This window comes from Candoia aspera, chromosome 1 (genome assembly GCF_035149785.1).
Source record: "Candoia aspera isolate rCanAsp1 chromosome 1, rCanAsp1.hap2, whole genome shotgun sequence".
NCBI lineage: Eukaryota > Metazoa > Chordata > Lepidosauria > Squamata > Boidae > Candoia > Candoia aspera.
The window spans coordinates 19,006,542-19,025,352 of NC_086153.1; the positions used below are offsets into that span (position 1 = coordinate 19,006,542).

At 42.0% G+C, this 18,811-nt stretch overlaps 2 protein-coding genes across 2 annotated transcripts in view; one reads left to right on the forward strand and one right to left on the reverse strand.

The window, feature by feature from the left end:
- Window positions 1-559: 559 nt before the first annotated feature.
- LOC134493915 (myeloperoxidase-like) lies at window positions 560-17,055 on the forward strand. The gene is made up of 12 exons (XM_063298751.1): window positions 560-622; window positions 3,114-3,225; window positions 4,535-4,710; window positions 6,248-6,371; window positions 7,056-7,185; window positions 8,013-8,216; window positions 9,116-9,431; window positions 11,249-11,409; window positions 12,323-12,575; window positions 13,653-13,823; window positions 14,443-14,680; window positions 16,424-17,055. Exons 1-12 carry the CDS (start codon window positions 598-600, stop codon window positions 16,620-16,622), a joined length of 2,109 nt encoding a protein of 702 aa, XP_063154821.1. The 5' UTR covers window positions 560-597; the 3' UTR covers window positions 16,623-17,055.
- A 963-nt stretch (window positions 17,056-18,018) lies between these two features.
- MPO (myeloperoxidase) overlaps window positions 18,019-18,811 on the reverse strand; it is a 28,597-nt gene continuing 27,804 nt past the window's right edge. Inside the window, exon 14 of the mRNA XM_063298763.1 lies at window positions 18,019-18,597. The gene's annotated coding sequence lies outside the window, so the exon portion shown is untranslated. The remainder of the gene's footprint in view (window positions 18,598-18,811) is intronic.

The following is an 18,811-nucleotide window of genomic DNA, read 5'->3' on the forward strand; positions in this document are numbered from 1 at the left end:
CCTGAAGGTCAAGTATGCCCTTGTAACTCTGTGGCATGAGCTGCACTGGTTATCAGTAAGCTTCTGGGTGCAATTTGAAGCGCTGATTGTGATTTATGAAGTTCTTCATGTCATGGGGACTGACTACCTTTGATAGGTTTATGGTATTCACACCCCAATGGCAAATATTGAATTTCTCTCAAGACATGAGATATGGAAATTATATCCAGGAAAATCCGGAAACAAAGTTAGAAATAAGTCCTGGAAACTACTTTGGTGCAAAACACACACCAACACACTGTGAACTAAATGTTACATTGTGAGAAGTCAGGGTGAAATTTAATACCTCCTTTGCTTTAAGAAGTTCAGGTCTGTGAAGGTTACCCCAGGTGCCAATAACCTCATTCAGAAAAGTGAAGCCTTAGAAACACAAATTAGACTTTTTTTTTCTCTGACAGTTACAGATAAATTACATGCTGAATCTGTATTTCCTTTTAGCAACCTGCTTTTGCAGGGTTCTAAAAATTACTTCTCTAAATGGAACAATTTGTATCATCTTTCTTTTCTTCCTTTTCAGAGATGGGGAGAACAGTTGCTTTGATAACATTCAGCCTCTTGATGGTATCTGAATCTTACCTGAAAGGTAAAATTGTAAATCTTGTTTTGCCTCATGCTACTCTTTCATGAGCATAATACTTCCTGGGAGGGAGAGATGCAGTTTTTAACGACCTCTTGAGGTATTTATAAACAAGACATAAATGGAAATCAAGGGCTATTAGCCTTGATGAACCTTGGCAGCTATCTGCTGGGAGATCACTATAGTGGGCTTGCTTGTGCAGTTGGTTGGCCACTGTGAGAACAAACTGCTGGACTAGGTGGGCCAGCTATCTGATCCACGAGGGCACAGCTTACATGCTTGTCTTAAATGGTGGGATTCAGGAAATTCTCCTTTTTGGGGAGAGATGGGCAGTGATAGAAATCTGAATAAATAAATAATAAAAAGGAACAAGGGATTTAAATATATATATGTAACTGTGACCCCCAAATTGGGAGAGTGGCTCCAACAGATCCCAGGAGCAACATCAGAGCTCTCTGTCCAGAAGAGTGCAGTGCTAGGAACAGCTAAGATCCTGCGCAGAACCCTCAAACTCCCAGGCCTCTGATAGGTTGAGGAAGACACACACCACCTATAGGGGTGAGAATGGAATATATTTATATTTATGGGGCATGGATAGGGTTAACAGATATCTGAGCAGGCAAAGGAGGACACGGACAATTGTAAGAGAGGACAAATGCGGGGGAGGGGAAAGGAGGAAACACTAACTGTTTAACTTTCTTGGCATCCACTACAAAAATTAGAGTGAAAAAAAAAAGTACTCAGTCCTACCTGTATATAAAATTACTTTTTCCAGCATCAGAAATACTTTTTTTTTTCCCTGGTGGCAGGAATGTACCAGAGTCAGTTAGGAGGCAAAAGCCTTTGGTATAAAGGATTAAGGTCTTGTCAGTTTCAGGCAGCAGCTGGAGCCCCTGAGGGTTCTAATCAACTAATTAAAGTCACAGAGTGGAGCTTGCCAACTTGCAGTTAGCACTTATTAGGGAAGTGCGGTGCAGGCTACTTCATTGTGCTGCTCTGGAAGAGATAGGTTGGAGGTACTCTAAAACAGTGTTTCTCAACCTTGGCCGCTTTAAGCTGTGTGGACTCAACTCCCAGAATTCCCTAGCCAGCCTTGCTGGCTGGGGAATTCTGTGAGTTGAAGTTCACACAGCTTAAAGCGGCCAAGGTTGAGAAACACTGCTCTAAAATCTGGGCAATATTTGATTTTAAGGCTATGCCTGAAGGGTGGAGGACATGATGACAAAAAGGAAGGCAGAGGTCTGGTAACTCCTTTTGCCAGAGGTCTGGTAACCCTAGGCATGGAACTAATTTCTGAGAATTGCCTTTGATTTTCTGGTAGAGAAACTGGTATTCCTGGGTTGGAAGGAAGGGGGGAGATGCCCTGTTTCGCACAAAGCTTGGATGGAGGGTTTGAAGAGGATTGGGACAGCATCTCTCTTAGCCTTTCTGGCTGATACTCGGCACATGACTAGAACTCACAATTAAAATACCTTCTTCATTTCATGATTTTGCCTTCATTTCATCCCTCATCTGCTGTGAGTGAGGCAGGCTCAATTCATCCTTAATCTACTGCTGTTAAACTAGTATTCTATCCCTTAAGCCAGCAGCACTCAGTGACAGCTTCAAAGTGTTATTTTGTCATCCTGGAGGAAATCTAGGGATGATTTCAGTGATTGGGGAAAGAGTCAATAGAAGCAAGAGAGGGAGGCAAACCACAGTTGCCTATGGCTAATTAAGAATATTATCAAAAGTCCCATGAAGGTTCTTTTTTAAAAACACTAGAATCATATCTGTTCCTTTCAGCCTTCTAGCGTGCCACAAATAATTTAACATGAATATCTGTCATTGTTGAGGTAATGAGAGGAGGTTTATAGATGTTAAAAAATAAGAGAAATTTATGGAAGAGGAAATGTATATCATTAATAACCATTAGAACTGCTAACTCAAGAGAAGCTTCATACAGTATTTAGGGCAGGGTCAAAAAAGGCAAGATGATAGCATGACTTCAGTGGTGTAGTCATGCCATTGCCTTGACTTTTTTTGCCATAAATGCACCTAAATGCACATGTGGACACCCCTGATTTAGCGCAGAATGTTATTAAATAGCAGAGTCTTTCTTCATCCCCTACTTCTGGCTACAGAATTCTAATAGCCGTTGTTGGTAACAATATGTTTGCTAGATCTTCAGTGTTGCTTGCTTATTATTCAATTTCTTATTCTCATTCTCAGCCAAGAAGATTTTTGGAGTAAAGTATAAGTAGTGAGGCAGTATTTGCCTTCATGCTTAACAATCTAAATGACACAACAGACAGGGAATAAAGATGGACAGGGAAGAGGAAAACAGCAGATGCCAGCTCTGCTTTCTTAAAGTTATTTAAGCTACCTATGAAAGTTACAGCTACCTATGATGATGTAGCTGGCCCTTCTTTTCATCTCTCCTGCTCTTGGTTAAGGAAAAAACAGAAGTCAGAATTTAGCCTTGTTTTTCGTCTAATATTCTTTTATTCTTCCAAAGATCTTGGTGATAAGGTGGTTTCCTCTGCAGAGCTGACTGGTAGTGAGTTTTTCAGCAGCATCAATGAAGCCAAGCAGAAGGTGGATCAGGCATATAAATTATCCCGGGAAAGGTGAGCTGCTTTTGTGAAAAATTGTAGGCAATCTAGTGATTCTCAAGCCCGTACCTGTCATGTTCGCCGTTCCAATGTTGCTGGTACATCGTAACGTTTCGCATGTCATTTCGCTGATACGTGTTTCATCTGGGAAGGGAGGAGGATTCCATCTCGTGGGGCTGTTATCTGTTGGCTGCTGGTTTGGAATGTGTTTGGGTTATCTCATTGTGTTCAAGGTTACTTTCCCAGGATCAGTAGAAAACGGTTACCAGCACCTGGGGGGGGGGAGTTTGCTACAGTCAGGCGAGGGGAGGGATTACGTTTTGAGCCGAGGGTTTTTAGTTTGTATTTGGTGCGCTTTTACTCATTCTCAGCTTTCTCTGTATTTGCATACTATTCTTCTAATAAATCAGATATCATTAAGTACCTGCTTGTGAGTCTGAGTCTATTGGGATAGGCAGTCATTACAGTACCTGTTTAGTAAATATCCTCATTCATCCATTTTGTCTGCTGTAACAGCAAGCCCTTTAGAAGCTAACTAGTTACTCAGATCTGAAGGAGTTTGGGTGTCCAGCGAAGTGCAATCATACAAGAGTCTGAACACACAAACTTCTTGGATGTGATATTGTAGAAGGACCACCCTCCCCAGTTGGTTAGGTCTAATGAAAAATCTAGATGTTTGAACGATGCTAAAGATAGAAGAGGTTTCTTACAGAATTTTAAAAAGGCACAGATTCTTTTGTGACATGGAAAAATAAGGACTCAGACTGCATATATCAATACATTTTGGCTAAATGGGGTACTCTGTTGAGGGAGTAAAATGGTAATGCAGAAGAAGACCTCTATAACTCTTGCTATAGCTCATTTTCTACCAAGAAAGAATGGAAATAACAAAAGCATTTATAAGAACATGAAAGAATGATAATACCTCCGATGGCCCATAATTTCTCTCTTTATGGTGAGATTTCCCTGCTGGTATTTTAAAAAATTTAGAGCCAGTTTGGTGTATTGGTTAAGACATCAGGCTTGAAACCGGGAGACTATGAGTTCTAGTCCTGCCTGGGGCACAAAGCCACCTGGTGACCTTGAGCCAGTCACTCTCTCTCAGCCCTAGGAAGGAGACAATGGCAAACCACTTCTGAAAAACCTTGCCAAGAAAACTGCAGGGACTAGTCCAGGCAGTCTCTGAGAATCGGATATGATTGAATAGATAAATAATAAAATAATTTAAAAACCATCATTGTGGAAACACATCCTTAGCTCTTATGACAGTTCTGATTGTTTTCTGTCATTGCTGTTGTCATCAATTTTGTACTTCTTTTTCCAGTATGAAGGAAAGTTTGAACAATGCTCATGTCAACCCCTCTGATTTCCTGAAATATTTAAAAGCACCAGTGGCAGGAACCAGGACTGCCATTCGAGCGGCAAGTTACGTGGAAACTGCCTTGGATATCCTAAAGAAGAAAATGCAAAATAAGTGTCTGAAACCATTCAATATTACAGGTATGATGAAAAACCAGGGAGACCTATGATGGTCCATGAAAACAGGGCTTTGTTTTCTTTCTTTGGCCCAATCACAGTGCCATGAAAGAATTTTCCACCTCTGGAGTGCTCCAGAAATTTTTATTAGATAGGTACTGCAAAAGGACGATTTCTGGAAAAGAAACAGAAAATCCCCCACACTAGGTCATGAATTCTGCAGTTTAGACTCCATAAAATTAAAGTTTTGAGTTGGATGACATAGTTTTGGATTTCATAGATTAGCTCACTCATGGCTGCCTTTGTGGATGATTTCTTTATTTTTATTATCAGGTTTGTATGCGTCAACTCAAGGCAGCGTACATGCCTAATGATCTCACCTCCTAGTTTCCCCACAGCAATCCTGTGAGGTAGGTTGGGCTGAGAGGGAGGGACCAGCCCAAAGTCACTCAGCCAGCTTTCATGCCTAACGGACGCCTAGAACTCATGGTCCTCCTGGTTTCTGGCCCAGCACCTGAGCTTCTTCTGTTCCTAAAAGAAGCCAGCATTTAGAAATTCAACAGCATGGAAAAAGGCATAATGTGGAAAAGGTCAAAGTGCAAATTTCAAAATGCTGAACTTGGAATATTTTGAAATTCTGGTATTCATTTTTTTTTAACTTTGTGCAAGTCATTGAAACCTCTGCATATAGCCTCTCCACGCTCACAGGCTTCAAGGGAGTGAGCAGGGAAGGAGTAAGAGAGGTTAGGAGTACTGCTGCAGAGAGCAGTACCTCTCTCCTACTAGGTGTTTACCGCATGCCAAGGTTGGAACAAAATGACATGCGTGCAGCAACATCATGACACAGACTCTGCCATTTACATCCTTACCTCCTTAGGACGTATGAAAGTCATGGTTTTAGTATTAGGAAGTCATGGAACACATGACACCACTTGCCATCCTTCTCCCTGTTGCCACGTATACCTCCTCCCTCCTCAAACACATGGACTTCTCCTTTTCTTTGGAGAATTTTGCACTTTTCCATATTATGGGCAAAAGAAAGAGCTTGTGGTTTAATGGTGAAGATGTTAAATAAGGAATACAGAGTCCCAGGTTCAAGTCCCCCCTCAGCCACAGATGCTCCCTGGGTGACTTTGGGCCAGTCACACACTCTCAGCCCAATCTACTCACAGGCGAGGCTTCTGAGGGGGTTCCCCAAAGTCAAGATGGTGGCCATGTGGTCAAACAACCCCCACACATAAAATGGGGCGGGACATGGCCACCATCCCGACTCTTTGTATTGCCTCTGTAGATATCGCTGCTCACAGGGCTGTGGAAGGAATTAGGAGGAGGGAGCCTTGCGTGCATTACTTTAAGCTCCTGAGGGAAAGGTGGGATATACATCTAAAAAATAAACAAAAAGAAGAAAAAGCCAATAATTTCTTATTTCCAGAATGAAAGCAGATGACCACTATCCTTGGCTTCTAATTTAAAATTTTAAGGTATTGATAATTAACAATCAACATTACTTAAATTAACATTAAATTAAATCCTTGATTTCTGATTGATTTTTCCTATTTAGATGTATTAAGCAGCCAGCAGAAAGACACACTCTTCAAGGTCACTGGTTGTAACTACGTAACGCGGCCGATTCGGTGTCTGCTGAACAGACCTTACCGTACCATCACTGGCGAGTGTAATAATAGGTATGCAACTCCTGTGAAAAGTCTGCTTAAGGCATGGCTCTTTAGGACAGTGTTTCTCGACCTTGGCAATGATAAGATAAGATCTTATCTATCTTATTTTGCCCCTTCTCTACCTCTCCAAAGAAGCAGATAAAGGATCTGTGCCCATTCTGTGGATTTCTGGAACAGCTGATGGGAACCCACCTAGGTGGAAGCATGGTCTGATTGGCTGTAAAATATCTCTGTATGCTGAACTATTCAGCTGAAAAATAAACAAGTTTAAGAGTTCTATGGGATAAAAGAATTTTCATTGGATTCTTTTAAAAATATCAAGCACACTTGGGGCATTGGTGTTAATGGCAGTACCCGGAAGGACTGGATGGAATTGTATTTTTTTAGCCTGTATTGTTTTATGTTTTATGCTTCATTTCATTTCTTTCACCATTAATCTTGAGGGGGAGGTGTTAAAAAAGCTTTCAAAATGCATATTTAATCAGTTGTAGTTTCTCAGAACAGAGGTTTACACATGGGTTTCATTTTTTTCAACATTCAAAGAAGCACAAAACCTGATGGTTAGCTGAACTCCAGTCTTTAGGGAGGGAAATTAGGTATTTTTTTGTATAGGAATTGTTTCAGTATATTTGATTCAGTGATGGGGACATCCATAAAAGACCTTCTATGCATTAAATTGTTTTCCCATTCTAGGGAACACCCACATTTTGGAGTAGCAAATCATGCCTATGCACGCTGGCTTCCAGCAGAGTATGAAGATGGCGTATCCCTTCCAAGAGGACTGATTGAGGGGCAACTTTATCATGGACATCCTCTCCCTCTGGTAAAAGCATGGGAGGTCATCTACCTGCTTGGATGGAGTTCTTAAAAAATAGCAATAGTCAGAGAACCGTCAGGGGACGATGGTGAAACCATCATGAGATCTTTGTATAGGATGAGATGAGCCTTGTAGAGAAATACCCATATTAGTCTAAGGTGGCCAACAGGAACTGGCCCAATCCACTCTCCCTCCCATCCCCAGATCACCTGACAAACGGTTGACGAAGTGGGTCTGATCATACCCCCAATTGCCATAGTGCATTGTTTTCCTTAGAGGATGGATTGGGGAGGAGAACTTTATGAGGACATGGCAGAAAAAAGAGGTTGCTGGGGCATATTTATGCTGAGGTTAGATGCCAATGGAAGAATAGAGCCTCAGATGGGCTGAGCTGGGAAAGAGTTCTGCTTCAGATGGTGTAAAGCTACTGCCAATCAGAGCAGGTCATCTGATGATGCATTTTGGTGACTCTATGATCCTCTGCCTTGTTACTTCCAGCTGTGATGCTATAGTTTTAGTCCCCTTTGTAGGGCCTGGACTTCAAGCAAAGAACTTGGGAAAAAGAGGAATTTCAAGCCAGACCAGATTAAAATTTGCTTATCTAATGCTCACTAGAAGTGTTTGACTTCAACCTCTATAATCTGGGCCAGGTTGCCCAAAACTGGTGGCTACAAGAAGATGAAGTCACGCACTTCTGGAAGATATCAGGTTGCAGAAGATAGCAGTGGCTTGTACTAGGCTAGGCAAAGGCAAACCAGTTTCCTTATGTGGGGAGGGGGAGTGTTGTTCCCATGGGACTTTAATTTCCATGGTCTTTGGGTGTTTCCTTGCAGGTACGGAAAGTGTCCAACGAGATCATCACTACTTCCAATGAAAATGTCACGCCTGATCAGGAACGCTCTCTTGCATTCATGCACTGGGGGCAGTGGGTTGACCATGACTTGGACTTAGCTCCTGAAAGCCCAAGCAACATTGAGAATAAGAAGGTCCACTGTGACAGTAGTTGCAACTATGTACCTCCTTGCTTTCCAATTAAGGTAATAGAAATTCTGCACTGGGAGAAAAAACAAGCGTACCATTGTGTGTCCACAGATCAGTTTTCTCTTTGCGAGATCCTCCTTGTGAGGATACTTTCTCCCTAGTTTTGATAAAATAGTGGATGAACATATGAATAAATAGTGTCTCTTTAAAATAAAATTTAAAATGCAGGTGGCTTGTTTGTAAGGTCAAGAGAAAAGGGTGATGATAAAGGCTAATTCTACAGTGGGCTTCCTGCTATGTATTTCTGATGAAACCTGGCTTACACAACACATTTCACTTGCTTACTGAATTAACCTATTTTCTGGATGCATGCAGTTCATTGACTGTAAGTGAATCAAATAGGTTGGTTGACAAACTATGCTAAAAAAAACTAAGTTTGCAGGTTGTGAAATACAAGCTCTTTCACTGATCTGCTGGACTCTTATTAGACTTGACAATCTCATGAGATTTAAAAATGATTTAAAACCATTTCTAAATTTTATTTATTAAAATTAACTTAAAAATCAAAGTATTTGAAAATAATGTTTGTTTATTTATTTATTATACTGCCTTTATTATTTTTATAAATAACTCAAGGCAGCAAACATACCTAATACTCCTTCCTCCTCCTATTTTCCCCACAACAACAACCCTGTGAGCTGAGTTGGGCTGAGAGAGAGGGACGCCCAAAGTCACCCAGCCAGCTTTCATGCCTAAGGCAGGACTAGAACTCTCTGTCTCCTGGCTTCTAGCCCGTTGCCTTAACCACTAGACCAAACTGGCTCTCTTTATGTCTATTGTTGAGTGCCAGAGCCTGAAAAAGTTGCCATACCCTGCTTAAGAGTTCAGGTCTCATGCTGGTTAGACTGGGGCCAGAGACAGGTGGAAGTTCTGATTCAGTGACCCTTTTGTACAGATCCCGCCTGGAGATCCACGGATTATGACTTCGGGCATCTGCATGCCATTCATTCGGACAGCCGCAGTGTGCAACCCCAGAACATTTGTCCGTGAGCAGCTCAATTCAATCACCTCCTTCCTGGATGCCAGCATGGTGTATGGGAGTGAAGAGCCTTTAGCAAGAAGTTTGCGGAACCAAAGCAACTTGCTTGGTCTTATGGCAATCAACCAGAACTTCACCGATGCGGGTCTGGCCCTTCTGCCTTTCGAGACGAACTCCAACAGCCTCTGTCTGCATACAAATAAAACTGCCAAAATCCCATGTTTTAAAGCAGGTATTTATTTATTTGTTTAATTAATGTATTGAATTTATAAGGTCACCCAACGCCGTAATGACTCTGCATGGGGTTCAGTGATAAAAACATTGCTAACATATATAAATAAAATCACAGGCATCTGGAGAAGGAAGAATTTTTAAATGTAATACAACCCACAGGATCTACCATTTAATCTGCTGCAAGGCCTGGGGGAAGAGCCGGGTTTTAAGGGCTTTTTTAAACACAATCAGGGCAGGGACCAGACAAATCTGAGGGGGAATGTTGTACTTCTTAGCCAGGGCACATAAGTTATCTGATTTCAATACATGAGCTAATAATAATAATAATGATAATAATAATGATAATAATAATAATAATAGGCATGTGGTACATTCAGTTCTGGGGCATCATGCGCAAGTTTTTATTTATTATTCAAATTCAATTACTGCCCATCTCCCCCAGAAGAGGGACTCTGGGCGGTTTACAATAAAATCAAACTACGACCATAAACATTAAAATCTCATAAAAATCAAACACATTACGATTGTAAAATGCAATAAATAAATATAAAATCCAAGAGGCTATAAAATTCCAAGCTGGTATATGTGAGAGTATTTTATGCTCTTTCAAAAAGCTCTACCGGACTATGAGATAACATTGCATAATGACCCCTAATAGAGAGAACTGCTTTGGTGAAGATCTATAGCCCAGCATGGCCAGGATGTGTCTTTTGGATGTAGAAGGCCAGCTTTAGCATCTCCAGTTAAAGCAAGCACAGTAGGGACATGACTGATGGAGTTTTTAACGGTTAGTAAAAGAACTCCAAGCAGCTAACAGCAATCTTGTAGAGTAGAAGCGTGAACTAAAAGAGAACTTGCACATTAAGCTTAATTGCATTCAGAAATAAATTCAGTCTCCACACTGTAGTTAAATGAAGAAAATAGAGATAGCTTACTTTTATTCAGTAGATCTGGATACAGGCAGGTTCATAGTAGAAAGCACTTAATCATCACTGGATGATGAAAAAGGGGAGAGCTGCATTTCTGCAGCACCTCCTGCTTGCAAGTCTGCCAGAAGGGTAATGGAGATTGTTAATCCCCAAACCCAAGAAGGAGGAGGAAGTGGAAATCAGGTGACCCACGTGATATCCCACAAACACAATAGAGAGACCCCCCTTATGCTTATGAGACAATGCTGAGTTGACCCCTGATAATTCTAGCAATGACCTGGACACCTTCTTACTTTCTGGAATAGTTAACACTGAGATGATATAGGAGGAGACAGAGAGGAATTAGAGTCTGGTAGTATAAGAGCCTTTTTGGTGGTCAGAAGATCCCCAGGTTACATCTCCAACATCTTCAGGAGGAACGAGAAAAGACTCACTTGAAATTCTGGAAAGCCACCACTGGAAAGTTGCACATAAAAAGGAATAGGGTTTCAGTTCCACAGCTGTGGATGCCATCTTGACTTGTTTTACACCCTCCCCTGTGGACACCCCTGGGACAGGAGCCTCCCTTTATAACTCCCTTCCAGCCACATTCCCTTACTAGGGTTACCAGATTTAGGCTGCAAGAATCCACATAACCTCTAGATGGCACAGGGAATCCTGAAAGTTAACATTTTCCACCTTCCTTTCTGAAATGTCTAGAACTTTGTTTCTCAACCTTGGCAACTTTAAGGCGAACTTCATGCCAGCATGGCTGGCTGGGGAATTCTGGGAGTTGAAATTCACATATCTTAAAGTTGACAAGGTTGAGAAACACTGGTTTAGAATGTTTTTGTTTTTGTTTTAATTGCTAGAACTAAGTAAAATGTGTCATGGTTTAACTTTGCAGGAGACCTAAGGGTCACTGAAAATCTGGGATTGACAGCTATTCACACTGTGTTTCTTCGGGAGCACAACCGGTTAGCCCGGGAACTAAAGAAGTTAAATCCCCATTGGAATGGAGAGAGACTCTATCAAGAAGCCCGGAAGATCACTGGTGCCATCATTCAGGTACTGAATGTTCTCATTTTTCAACACACAGGCTTTTCTGGTTTTGTGTAACATTTTGTTCAGATCAGCAGTATCCAAAGGGATTGCAGGACTGAATACTCTCTCTAGAACAGATGTCTTTTCAGGCAGAAAACAAATGAAGGAAGTCTTTTCCCTTGCACACCTCTTCTGCTGCCTAAATTGGCACATTTCAGAAAGAGGCTTGTTACTTTACAAACAGAACCTCAAATTACACATGGAATGCTAAAGCAGAGGGTGAGATATACCATATACTCTACCTTGCTCAAACAAATCCTGCTGGAATAGATGGTAGGTGAGCTAAAACAAGAAAGTTGGATCTCACCTTGATAGGTGCAACAAGCATTCCTGTTTCAATGGTTCCATTTTCAATGGTTTCAATTGTTGAAAAAGATATGTAATCCCAGTAGATCAGGAGTTCATTTATTAATGTAATTCTATTATTGACTTGGCCAGAGAGGGTAAAGGATGAGAGGTTAGTTCCTGCTAACCTAGCAGTTTGAAAGCATGCAAATGCAAGTAGATAAATAAGTACCACTTTGGTGGGAAAACAATTTGTAAACTGCCCAGAGTTGCTGGGAGTCATGTGGCATATACAGTTAATAATAATAATAATAATAATAATAATAATAATAATAATAATAATAATAATTAATACTGGGTATCAGGCCACTCTATTTCCTTACACAAGGTTGATGTGGAATCAGATCAAAAGACCTACCTTTGTTTCTCAAATTAAGTTTGTTTACAAATTGGGTTCTTACTTTCTGAGAGCTCAGAGGCCTCTTGCTTTTAGATCATCAGACCAAGCCTGTGAATGCCTCATCAGGTAATAAAGGAAATAAATAAGTAGGCTGAGCCCTTTGGGGCTTACATTGTGTCGGTATCGTTGCAGATAATCACGTACAGAGATTACTTTCCCCTGCTGCTGGGGAACGAAGCCCGTAAACAGTTACCTGTGTACAAGGGCTACAATAAGTATGTGGATCCCACCGTTTCCAACGTTTTCTCCTTGGCCTTCCGATTTGGGCATGGTAGTGTCCCGCCCATTGTACCCCGTCTGGATGAGAATTTCCAGAACTCGCTTCCCTTTTCCAATACCCCACTTCATCTCACCTTTATGGCTCCGTGGAGGATTTTGGTGGAAGGTGAGTTTGGTCTCTCTCTTAACCCTTCTGGGCTGGGCTTCTCTGAGATCCTGCCCATTTCTTGAGAACTTAAACCGAGCCTGTCCAAGGTGCTGCCTAGAGGGCTGGGAACTATCCAATGCTCCTAGAAACCATCATTTTTGTAAAGCAGGAGTGAACAACTCTGAATCTCAGAGCCCCTGCGAGCATGCCCCAAGTCTGTCCGATGCATTCCTGCAGCTTTGATCCAGGAAGCACACAGTAACTGTCATGCACACACTACCATTGTCTTAAATAGCATAGTTAAAAAAGCAAAGACCCTCCCTGTGCTTTTCCCTCAACACAGAACCATAAAAAAATCCTGGGCCCACCCATCCGTTTGACATGCCTATAGGACATTCTCTAAAGGGATTTCTATGCAGCTCCCAGCCCCTCAAATGCTGCTCATCCCTGCTGTGCAATGGAGACCTTTGGCACACCTAAGACATGTGGCTCTCTGAAGCAGATGGCTGCCCCCAGATCTTAGGCTGCCCTACAGTGACAGGTCAAGGGGTTCTTCAGACTGACATCTCTAAGGCAGGGGACCAGCTGCAAGCCAGGGGGGGTTGGGGGCTGCTGCCACTGGGGACGAAGCGTGAGGAGCAACCAACATACTGGGACCTGGGAAAATGCCTGTTTCAGAAGATGGGCCTCGGTGGGCTGCCCGGGGGGAGACCAGGGTTGGCACTCCCCATTTTAATGGCTGGCTGGCTGCTGCATTCCAAACTGTGGCTTGCTTTCATTTAATTCAAATGTATATTACAATTGATTAGTGAAAACCACATGCATATAGTTAATCTGATGATTATGCTTCATGTATTATGCAATTGCCACCATTTGTCACATTAGACATGATAAATTAGCAGCTATTTTTGGAAGGGCAGAACTAGACCCCACGATACCTAACTGACTTTCCTCAAATTACTATGCCAGAGAGTTATCTGCTGAATTTAAACACAGAAAGCAAGCTGCTCATTTAAAAAAAAAATCAAAAGCTCTGGGAGCCTTGGCTTAGAAGATGCATCTCTTTCAGGGACCACTGTTGCCTTTCTCTTCTAGGTGGCATTGACCCCCTTCTCCGTGGCTTCATGGCAGACCGTTCTAAACTAATGAGGCAGAACCAGATGATGGTTGAAGAGCTTCAGGAACGGCTCTTCGAGCAACTTGAACATATTGGTCTTGATCTGTCAGCTCTGAACCTGCAGAGGGGACGAGACCATGGTTTGCCAGGTAGAACAGCTTATTGTAGAGGCAGATTTATTGCTGTCCGTTGGATACCACCTTAAGAAAGGCTGCCCAAATCAGTCTTCCTTGCAACCTAACAGCCTCCAGATCTGGTGGGACCACAACCCCCAGAATTCTTAGTGGGCTGACTGGCGAATTCTGGGAATTGCAGTCCCAGCACATCTGAAAGAGTGTCAAGTAGGAGAAGGTTTCTGTAAACTTTCTGGCCACCTTTTCTTTCCTGCCACCCTGCCCTGCCCTGTCCAGACGTTGTTGTGCATGATTTCAGTAGTTTTTCAGAATAGAAAATGAATCCCAGCCTGACAGAGACACTAAACTATGCCTATTATATAACACCTGCTTGCAGCTCCTACAGCATTCTCGAAATGGTTATGTGGGGAAGGCTCTACCGTCACCCTTTTCTTTACAATCTTAAAATATACATCAGATTTGTTTCCTGTTTTACACAGATCCAGCAGCATAAGTGGGATCAGCTGTAACCAGGGGTACCTGGGGAGGGGGAGAAAAAGTCAAGACGACAGCTGTGACCATGCAAATGCAGACCTGCCCCTTTTTTTTACATGGGGACCTCCCTGTCTGCAACAATGGTTGTTCCTCCTTGTAGGGTACAATACCTGGAGACGTTTTTGTGGCCTCTCTGATCCCAAAAATGAAGCGGAGCTTGCTGTAGTCCTTCGCAATCGTAAACTGGCAAAGCAGTTCATTAACCTTTACGGGACACCAGAAAATATTGACATCTGGATTGGGGCGATGTCCGAACCCTTTGTCCAAAATGGGAGAGTTGGACCTCTCCTGGCCTGTCTCATTGGAGCCCAGTTTAGAAAACTCCGAGATGGAGACAGGTGGGTGTTTTTCAAATCCTTATGTATCAGAAAACTGTATGCCAAATCCAAATGTTGCCATTGATTTCTTGGCTGTAATTGTATTTGTGATCTTTAAGCAATGGTGTGATATGGTAGTTTTAATTATTATTTCTTATTTTACTTTGATTATTGTTTTGTACCATGGACTTTGTAGGATAATTTGGCGGGATCATCACTTGCTGCGCATCTTTTGATTGTGGAGGGAAGACATCCAATATATACATCAGTGTTTCTCAACCTTGGCAACTTTATGAAGTATGGACTTCAACTCCCAAAATTCCCCAGCCAGCATGGCTGGCTGGGGAATTCTGGGAGTTGAAGTCCACACTTCTTAAAGTTGCCAAGGTTGAGAAATACTGGTATACATAGATAAATATATAAACAAGACTCAGGTTTTGGGACAGTCCTGAGGGTGAAGAAACAGTTGTGATTGACTTGATCAGCACTAGACTTCAGGACACCCTTTGGCAGGATTTCCAGTTCTCTTTGCCTGTTTTCTCCTCTCCGCCTTCTCTTCCTCAGCCCAGAGCCTCCTCCTTAGGTTGTGTCCATGGTATATTAAAATACAGTGAAAAACTACTGGAAGCCAGCTTAGCTCACATAACATTGGTGTTATGTGGGCATACCTTGGCGTACTCAAACATTCTGGACCAGCTGCAGCTTCCAGATGCTTGTGGGGCATTGGCAACTTGTTAGTCATGCTGACCCTGTACCAGGGTTAGGACATTGTTTTGGATTTTAGCAGTAATGCCAACTTCAAACCTTCTGCAGGACCAGAAGTTAGCATAACTACCATCTGCAAAACCATCACCATATGGAAAAGTCTGCTGCTGAGCAACAGATAACGTGGTTCTCCTCCTCCTTTGGGTCAGCAGTCAACCAACAGACTTAACTTGGAGACTGAATCCATTCATTTCTGGATCCATGGTGTTATAAACTAACCAAACAGGCTGGGATGGGACAACAGGTTAAGCTACAAAAAGTTAACCAAAGTTAAAACCAGCTATCCTTCACATGCTCTGCCAAGGCAGCCACTAAGTCTTAACTGATCTGCAGACCCTATAGTGTGAGCAGAGCCATTGGGACTAACCCCACACTTGCGCTCTCCAAGTATGGAAGAGTTCAATCTCTACCCGCCTTGTCCTTTCCTTCTATACACCTTATGGGCCACTGCTGCAATCAGGATGCTGGTCAATAGCATCAGCTGAAACAGTCCAAAGATCTAAAATAGCTTTATAGGTAGAGAACATTCAGAAATCTTTGAAGGCTTTTTCTTTAAAAAAGTTAAGAATAAAGCTCCATATTAATTTCAGAGTGAAGTCTTCTTCACTCAAGTCAAACTCAACTCTGATGGCTGCATGGACATATCCATATTGTTTTCTTAGCAACAGTACAGAAGTGGTTTGCTCTTAGGGCTTTCTTCTGGGATGCTATTTCAATTGCCAACATTGGATGTTCCTGGTGGTCTCCTGTCCAAGTACTTCCAGGTACAGCCCAACTTAGCTTTTCAAGATCAGCCAAGATGGCTAGCTGCTTCTCCCTGCTGCGACAAACATCCAGAGAAGCCCACCAAAAGAAAATGGTTTTCTAGGATTAACCCTTCAGCCCTTGTGTAATTAAAACATTTTAACTTCCTCAAGTCTATTTTATTATTATTACTGTTATTATTCCTATCATCATCATTCATCTGTTGCAACTTTTCACTTTTTTTTTTTTTGGCAGATATTGGTGGGAGAACCATGGGGTCTTTACTCCACTGCAGCGCAATGCTCTGGAAAAGGATTCATTTTCCCGTATCATTTGTGACAACACAAACATCAAAGAGGTGACCAGGAACATTTTCAAAACGAACCGCTATCCAAGAGATTTTGTGAGCTGCTGCAAAATCACAAGTCTGGATTTGTCAGCTTGGAAAGAATAGAATCAAAATCTGGGCAGAAGGATGAGTCAGGCAGTGTGGGACAGCACCTTGACTCTGCATGGAGGGCCTGGAACTCAGGACGCTGTCATACTCTAAAACATGAAATAGAATGGTGGTAACCAGCTCCCACCATTAAGGACATGGCTTCCAGTCCATTTCAGTTTAAGACCTATAAACCGGGTGCCTGGAGTCAAATGGAATGGGGCAATACACAAATGCTGTAAGTAAATAAGGTTACGTCTGCCTGTATTTAGTATTCATTAGCATCCTGTCTCACTTCCCCAATTACCACATTTTCCTGAAGTGAAGAACATTTGGACCAGTTGCAATGAGTATTTCCAGATGGGGGCATTTGCAGGGCGGTCAAAAAATCAGGATAACCATGCCATCAAAGCCCGACACCTTTTTTAGTGCATCACATGAGCAAAATATATAAGACGGGTGGGGGGTTGATCACACATTCGTAGGTGCCCTTTTGACTTTTTTGACCCCCTCCCCCCATGAATGCCCTGCTGGGAGACTTCTAGGGAGTTGGTGCCACAACTGAGCACAACTATGTTGCTGTCTTTCAATTCTCCCACAGGAGAGGAACCCTCAACATGCCTACATTTGTACTGGACAGGTAGATTCAATTTGAAGTAAACAATCCTGCAGGCATGCAGATGCCATGTCATTTAGGGTTCTATAAATCAAAACTAGCACTTTGAATTGTAGCTGGAACCTATTGGGAGCCATTGCAGAATCAGTGCTGGTGTTATGTGTGAGTAGTGGCTTTCACCTGCCAACAAACAGGCTACTTCATTTTGCAACAATTGCAGTTTCTGAGTAGTCTTCAACGGCAGCACCATGTAAAGGGCATTCCAGTAATCTAATCACTTCCCTGAGTTTCTGCTCCACAAGGCTATTTTGTTAGCCAACAATGAGATCCCAAACATTGGACCAGGGGCATCGTACTAAGTTTGACTCTTTAAGAAACATCTGAATGAGCAACTAGACATTTTCATTTTCTTTAGCTTAAGCTTGTTTAATGGGCCCCTGAAAAATTTACAGACTTGAAGCTGGATTTAGATACTTCTCTACAGTCATGTACACAAAGTACTGGTGTTAGTTGGGCATACAACGCTGTCACATATAAACTCTAGGTGTGGGTGTGGGTATTAAGATCCTGTTGCTTAGAATCAGTTTTTATTCTAACGATTGCCTAGGGATAGCTGGCAGTAAGATCTGATTATTTTTAAAGTCAGCTATTGAAATGATTGCATCACTAATAAAAATGGATGGATACAAGGACCTGTGTAGATACTTTTTGAATTCAGAAATATAAAAAGCTGCTATACCTATAGGCTATTGTTCTATGTGGCACAGTCTGATTTGTAGTTGTTCTCCAAGTTTTATGTTAAATAGATCTCCCTCAAGCACATTAATCATGCATCTGCCTTCATTTCCCTCCAGATTCAAGCTTTCTGGATTAGAAATGTACCTGAGCATATATTTTTGCATATGTTTGACAAAAAGTAAAATGCATCAATGCACAAGGTGTTAGGCTCAAAAGACCCCTGGGTGAAATTTCAAGCATCTTTTAAAAACTCAGGGGATTATCTCTGCACAGGGCCTTTCCTTTTCACCACTGCTAGTATCCTTGCTCAACCTAAATACCATTGGCAAATAACTGTACATTCCAATAACCCAGCTCTGTTTCAAAGATACAGGAAGGGGATTGCAACAATATTTCATGCACTCCTCAGACAGAGATCCTTCTATAATTTCATTGCCTTGTGTGATTTGAAGAAGTGGACAAGACTTGAATATAGCAGAGCAGCTATTTTAATCTGGCACTCCTTTCTCATTTCTCCAAATTAAGCATGAGCAATGGCAGCGAGCAATGACAACTATAGCCAGTTAAAGAATGCTTTCTCAAAAACTAAAATTCCAGGTTGTTGACAGAGCCATTGGCAAAACCTGCTGGGATGTTCTTCTGCAGAGGAGAGAGAGAAAAAAATTATTAGAAAAATTGTTCCTACAACAAACTCAAAACAACCAAGCTCAGTAAAACCAATAGCCACTATGGCATATCCTCCACCACACTCTATCCACTGTATTTCTCCAAAATTCTCTCTCCTTTGAATGAAATGCTGAAAGCTATTCTGTTTCATCAAATTACATGGGAACTGGTACAAAATAAAGCAGAA